The 7248-nt window shown below is 38.4% G+C and overlaps 1 protein-coding gene across 1 annotated transcript; it reads right to left on the reverse strand.

Moving 5' to 3' along the window:
* Nucleotides 1-396: 396 nt before the first annotated feature.
* Nucleotides 397-2184, reverse strand: atp5if1a (ATP synthase inhibitory factor subunit 1a). The gene is made up of 3 exons (XM_032535211.1): nucleotides 1948-2184; nucleotides 790-902; nucleotides 397-677 (listed from the first exon to the last, which is right to left on the reverse strand). The coding sequence occupies exons 1-3, from the start codon at nucleotides 2017-2019 to the stop codon at nucleotides 536-538; spliced, it is 327 nt and encodes a 108-aa protein (XP_032391102.1). The 5' UTR covers nucleotides 2020-2184; the 3' UTR covers nucleotides 397-535.
* Nucleotides 2185-7248: the final 5064 nt, after the last annotated feature.

A 7248-nucleotide genomic window follows, 5' to 3' on the forward strand; every position in this document is an offset into this window, starting at 1 on the left:
ATATATATATATATTAAAGCAAATCAACCGGCTTCCAAAGCATATCTTTACACACCTTTACATTACACAAAGTAGAAAAGAAGCATTTTAGAGAGATTTATTAATTTAGAAGATGTCATACTAACACAGCTCGATAAGATAGTTAGCTAAGGGGCTACGACTAAACTGAGCGGGCAGCGCGGTGATGGAAAATGAGCGCTCATCATCAACTATCCAACCACGGCGGTTGAACTTTGACTGACACGACTTCAGCCCAATGAAACTAATCTTTCTGTAAACTAATAGCTACATAACAAATCAGCTTCAAATGAGAAACTCAGTTTCTCAAAGAACACTCCACAACTGACATTTTGACGATAAACAAGAGATTTAAGAGTAAACATGTTCAAAAGCTTGCATGAAATGTGAAAAATTTAATTTATTTATTGGTATTCATGATGTCAGCCTTGACAAGCAGTAAATCAATGAATATCAGATAATGAATGACTTGGCAATCAGATGGTCAGAAGGAGATGTGATAACAGTGTTCCCAGCTTCAGTCATCGTGTGTCAGCTTTCTGATTTTTCCCTTGTGGCGGTCAATCTCCTTCTGTAGGCGCTCAATCTCTTTCTTGTGGTGATCAATCTCCTCTGTGTGATGCTTCCTCAGCGCCTCCATCTGCTCCTTCTCTTTCTGCCTGCAGGCAAAAACAAAGTGAAGAGAAACTGGGTTCAAATCCTGTGGAAATCCAAGGATACATGCATGAGCTTTCAACAGTGTGATTACTAATATAATTAAATGCTTCTCACCTGAAGTACCGTTCCTCCTCGGCCGCTCCTCGCTTTCCAAATGCACCCCCTGCCTCCCTCACAGAGCCTCCTCCACCTCCACCTTTGCCTGCTCCCTTTCCCAGCTCACCAAGCTGGAACAAATAAAGTTGTTATTGCTTGCCAACTACTTTAATTGTTCTGAATACATGTTATTGTTAAGGTAAGATACAACTGTATTTGTCCTGAGAAAAATGGCTGCACAGCAGTTGCAATAATAAGTGGTTAGATTGAAAAATATAAAGAGTGCAAATATAAAACTCTAAAAGTTAACAAGGTGCAAATCCAAAAGGTTACCAGGTTACCAGTTATGGTTACCAGTATGGATCATATAAATATAAATAGCTATTTCATCCACACATAAGCTTACTAACAATAGAACAAGTGATGGCTGTCTTAAACAGAAACAAAACAAAAAACAAAACTCCATCACTCTTCTGGAAGACTTGGTATTTTTTTTTCACTCCTTTTTTTGCTGTACTATAATTTAAGTAAGTCTATGTATTGCCCTTGCAGACGTGTGCCAACCGATATGACCCTGTTCTGCATCGTTCAGTAAAGACTTTAAAAAAAAAAAAAAAGTACATTCTGTCTGTGTTACAAGTTGTGGAAGAACAAAGATCTTTAACTTTTAAGTAAAGTTAGCAATACAATGAAATAAATTATTTACAAGTGACAAAGTCCTGCATTCAAAATCTATATCTAGTGTTAAGCAACTCAACGGGTATGCTCCATTCATTTATTATATTTATGTATATTAATAATAGCCAGTTGGATTTTATTCCTGATTCATTATACCGCCTTTAGCAGCATCTGAATGCTGTCAAGGTACAGCTTATTTTAACAACTGTAAAATGATCATTCCAACTTTCCACCTCGACCAAATCAATCAATGCTAAAACAGGAGCTATTTAATTCAGAATGGATGATTAGCAACATTTCTAACGTTACACTGGAGCCATAAGCAACATGCTGCAGTCTAGACGTGCATGCAGAATAGTCATCAATGACCCTTCACAACAAATTGACTGTACAAGTTACCAACTAGATAGTCTGCTACCATTTAAAGTCACTATGCTGCTATTAGCAAGCTAATGCTAACATTCAGAAAGGCATCTGTCCTCCACAGTCTACCGTTACCTGATCCGAGGCCATTCTAATCTGAGAGGCGAAGCATCTCCTTAGGTTTGCTATTAGAAGAATTCTTGACATTATGTTCTCTGATGTTACCAAGTGCAACTGCAACAGAGCAAAGAAAACTTAGTTGTATCTCAAAATGCGGAAATTTGACGTAAACGTCTTATATGGGCGTGGAGGCGATGGCTGAGACAAGCACCTCTGATACATGCACTGCCCCCAGGCGGCAAACGGTGAGAACTGCAGGAGTCATGTGCAGGGAGCTCTGCACACTGTGCTTTATATACCCAGGATATTTGCAGCTCTGCTTATGCAGCAGAATTCTACTGAAAAAACTGCCAACTAGTTAACCCTTATCTATTCAACTTGTTTAAGTAACCTCACAAAAGTCCTCAAAAGTCTTGAAAGTCATTTGGTTCCAACTATAGGGAAGAGAGATTTCTCCTTGAACTGCTACATTGAACCCAAGTAAATTTGCCATTACTCATTTATTGTTGTAACATTGATTCTTAATACATTTTTAATTGTTTGCTTTAATTGTTCAACTGACCTGCTCTGCACTGACTGAAATACTCTCTAGATTACACAAGCAATTAATTATGAATAATTAATAGGAAGTATGTTAATTGAGCATTGTCATTTCACCTGATTTTACACTGGGATTAGCAACAGATTACACAGAACTTTCTAGGAAACTTGTTTGGGAATCATGGACCCATAAAATAAAGCATTGCCCAATTTTGTTGCAAACCTTTCTTGTTGCTGTGTAACCAAACGGTATGAATATTTCATGTAATGATTTGATTTATGATTTTTTTTTTAGGTTCTATATTCTATGGGTCTCCCACAGAACTTCTATGGAACTGAATAAACTCAAATCATGTAAAGCTAGATAATTGTTCATCCATCTGTACCTTTTCAACCAATGATTCATGTTTAAGAACCTACAGCATACACAGATCCACAGGCCAGTTCTCAAGTCCAAGATAGATAAGTGGGGCACAATGCAAACAGTGGGAAAACAAGCACTGACTTTATCTTTCACTGATTTGTAAATCTGTCCGATGCAGTGATACAAAAGATTACTCACGTTTTGCAACAATACAAAATACACTGTTTTGCCGCCTTTGTGTTCAAGCTGCAAAGGCCTATCTAATTAATTTCATGGTCATATTTTGTAACAATTGTCTACAGACCTGCAAAGCAGTCTGACATCCTTGTGTTGTGGGCCTGTTGCTCAAAAGAATGAGACCCGGTGCTCATCTCTCAAGTGCTGGATGAGACATACTCAGCAGCACAAAGGGAAGCTTAGCACAGTAAAGAGAGGTGGTGGGTGTTTGATGGAGATGAGTCATAATGAAGAGTCCTCCCTGCCAGACAATGCTCACCCCAGCTCAGTGTTGTATGAGCTCACCATCCCTGACACTCTGCTTTCATCTTCTCCTGCAGAGTTGATGGTCAATGAGCAAATGTAGGAGTAGTGCTGTTTTGTGACGCGTTGCATCCTGTGAAGCTGCTCACAGTGTTCAGTAATGACCATGAGGATCCGGAAGCTATTGTGTGCATGCATACTTTTTGGGCCACTGTGTTCTGTCATGCAACATCCTAGGTTAATAGATATGACGCGAGGAAACAAATATGATAAAAGATACAAAAGTGTGTACAGAGTGTGCAACAGAGTAAGACCAGGGTCAATGAGAAAACATGTTTTTCTCTGAAGTAAAGGAAGTTTTTGCTTCTAGATTAGATTGAGACATTTAACAATACATTTTGGAAATGACTTCATACTTTTCCACAACAGTAAGATGAAACTGCAGGGTAGTAACACCCTTGCAACAAATGGTGGCAGTATAGTCTCGGCACAGATGGAGAACATCCGCTATAGTCTTGCAGTGAATATGGAATAAGCTTCATGTAGCATTTATATAACAACTCTTTCTTCTTTTGTAAAGGACGACAGCAAGTAAGGCACTCATTTTGCTTCAAATGAGGATGGAAATTGACTTTATAATCAGTATTGTACAGAAGGCTTCTGTATTCACAGAGGTTGCTGATTGTGCTGCATTCCTCCCATAACTCAACTGTATCAGATAACTAACTTGGTAAAATTAGTACTGATAAATCTTTCAAAAAGGACATTCTCAGTAATTAGGGGAGCGTCCTTGGTCCTAAATTGATTGACACATTTATTACTTCCATTTGCATGCCTTTTTATGTAAAATTACCTCTGATGATAAAATGAATAATGGCCAAATAGAACCTGAAGTCATTATGGTGTATTAGCAGCTAACACACTGAGGCAAACTGAACTTTCATGGCCGTTTTTGTGTGCGGCCGTGAGTGAGAGCATTTTTTTCTATGGTCATGTATGGACTTCCGGCCCACTGGATACAGAGCAGCCAGTTATCTGGATCCTTTCAGAGCTGCTCACCTCGCTGGCTCAAGTGTTGCCATAGGAAATAGTATCCTGGCAACAGCACTAACCTGTGCAAAGACAAAGTAAGGTCATGCAGGCAACAAGATGTGGTACAATGTTTCTGTATGAACAACTAATTTTCACAACCCCTGCTTGTATGGGCATTCATTATAATTTTGTCACATTATCCTTTCAGCCTTTTTGCATCTCTATTCCATATGCTATTTAGTGTGAACTCACATTATACTTGCATAACTCCATTTAACAGACTTTTTGGTGCAGTGTTTTTTAAATCCACATGTTTGGATGTCATCCATAATGCTTATAATTTGCCTAGTGCACTAACAATAATTGCATGAAATAGCGTTCTCATCTGAAATTCATTAATGCCTCTGGTAAACAGCGTGTTGATATAACCCCAGGGATGTAACTGAACCTTTTGTTCAGGATTTCAACACACATTTCTGAGGTATTGGCACTGTGTTGGCAAGGATTCTCTTTAGTAAGTTACTGAAATGACAAATGCATTCATTTCCTAGAGGCCTCTATTATTTTGAGCACATTTTTGAAACATGCAATAAATGGAAACTCAATTGCATTTGAATTGCAATGCAGGAAGCTGTTTGCTATTATATCTTATAAGCATAAACCCTGATTGGTATTGGTATACTCCTTGGTTTCTATGTGCATTCAGTTCATCCAAATCCGCTGGTGCTGAAACTCCTTGTTCTTAATAGCTCTCATGAGCAGCCTGGATGTTGCCACTGTTGCTATGGTGACCATCAGGATTGATAAAGGGGTCCAGACTCTTTGTGTTCTGCACATCCACAGTCTTTTGGCCAAGGAACAGCAGCAGACATTATTTACTGGACTCACAGGCAGCTTGGCAATAATTAAAGGGGAATTGACTCATTTAGCAAACTGATTATAATGTGGAGAGTGTGTCCAACAACAGTTCTTTTGAGACAGTAAAGGTACATTACTTGTTTTCCCAAACTGGCAGCACAGACTGCTCTCTCAATGTGCTGTTGTATCATTCACCAGTAACTGTAATATAATGTAAACGTTATGAGTCTCTTACAGTGATAATGGGTGTTTTTGTACATCACACAATTGTCTGGAATAGTGAGACACAAATGTGAATGAATAATACTCTACAACCGTGCTAGCAGTTTTGTTAATATCCTAACATACTTGCAATGACGAAGTGCTTTTTTTTAGCAGATGTGTCATGTTCATTGTCATTGTCATTGTGTTCATTGTCATGTCTTAAGTTTTGCAAGTATAAACCAAAGTTTTGGGCAAATTAAAATCTTGACCTGATGATGGTGTTACATCAAAAGTGGGACGATTTTACAAAAGAGATAAAATGCTTGATGAAGGGGGCATGAATATAAATATGAACATGAATGAATTAATATTTGTTTTATTATTGTTTAGACACCCTTACCTAGGACAAAAAAACGATGCCAAAGTAACCACATACCCTAAATAAATATACCTTCTAGTCTATTTTGCCAAGCTTAGAAACAAAAGTCGGCAACTTGTAAATATTAAATTTAAACAACCACTCCAATTGGTCATCATCCGTGCACCAGAACATTTTTGGACAGACATTTCATGTAAGATTGGTGTTCTTAACTCATCATAATACCAACAATGCATGAATATGTGTGGATGGCAATCCATCCAGTAGTTGTTGAGACATTTCACTGAAAACCAGAAATGTGAACCTCTTGGTGGTGTTGGAGGAAATTATAAGAAGATCACCAAAGTCAGCAGGATTCATCCTCTGGGGACCAAGAATGTCCGTGCAAAATTGCAATGCAATCCATGTGATAGTTGTTGAGATATTTCATTCTGCACTCAACAGCTACCATGCAGCTAGCATGACAAACAATTATATCTTCTCTTCACAAAGCAGTGTCTGTTTTCCATGTCTCCGCAAAAATCTCAATTGACTGTCGACTGCTATGGCAGCCATACAATTAACTCACTCATGTGTGACCACAATGAGCCTTATTCCAGTTTACAGCTAATTTTATTGTAGAAAATGTCCTCTACAATTCAATGTTAAAGCTGTCTGCATTCCATCAGTACCAAAGCTGACCATTAGCCTCCCCCAGTCCAGTCAACCCCTGGGGTTGGCATATGGTCTGAAAGCAAGACAAGTGGCAATCCCCTCCAGAAAACCACTCTCAAGAGACTGCTGGCATTTAGCTATGACGCACAGACCCAGCTGTAATCCACCACTTTTGACTTCTTGTCATTTAGAGGTAAAGGAGTCACATCAGGAGGGTAAATGCAAGGAAAAAGGAATGTGTGTGTTGAAGAGAAAGAGAGAGAGAGAGTCACACCAAAAGTGTTTGTATGGATATGTGAAAGTGTTTATTTCAGATTAGTGAGAGAACATACCAACCGCTACAGTCCTCGTTATTATTCCTGCTCCCTGTGCTGATTTCCCAAGTGTCTGTGATTGCTCTAAATATTGACATTCAAGAGAAATTCTGCCATATAAAACAGACAAGCCGGCGGTTCAAGTATCTCAGAGTCCTGCTTTCGTATCTTTCACGTTCTGGAAGACAGGAGTTTCATTTTAGCAAAAGGACATGCTGTGCCACAGCTTATAAAATGGATATAGCTAATCTTCAGAGCTGAAGTTTTTTTTCTCTCCAGTAATGACTTGAAACCAGCACAGTTTTGTTACAAACACAGCATGACACAGTACTTGCAACTGAACACAATGTAATTAGTTTTTGTTGAGGTTGATCTCTGAGTCTTTTTTTGGGGTGTAAATAGTAATATTAGGAATTCTCAAACTTTCCTTATTTTATAATGCGAGCATAAAACCTTATAAGATTATTAAATATATATATATATATATATAT

This window comes from Etheostoma spectabile, chromosome 14 (genome assembly GCF_008692095.1).
Source record: "Etheostoma spectabile isolate EspeVRDwgs_2016 chromosome 14, UIUC_Espe_1.0, whole genome shotgun sequence".
In the NCBI taxonomy this organism is placed as follows: domain Eukaryota; kingdom Metazoa; phylum Chordata; class Actinopteri; order Perciformes; family Percidae; genus Etheostoma; species Etheostoma spectabile.

What these genes read in the sequence shown, in the direction of transcription:
- atp5if1a (XM_032535211.1), bottom strand. Translation starts at nt 2,019, where the DNA reads ATGTCAAGAATTCTTCTAATAGCAAACCTAAGGAGATGCTTCGCCTCT. An exon ending in TTAGAATGGCCTCGGATCAG is followed by an intron (nt 903 to 1,947) that starts GTAACGGTAGAC and finishes TATTTGTTCCAG; the next exon opens with CTTGGTGAGCTGGGAAAGGG. An exon ending in GAGGAGGAACGGTACTTCAG is followed by an intron (nt 678 to 789) that starts GTGAGAAGCATT and finishes TTTTGCCTGCAG; the next exon opens with GCAGAAAGAGAAGGAGCAGA.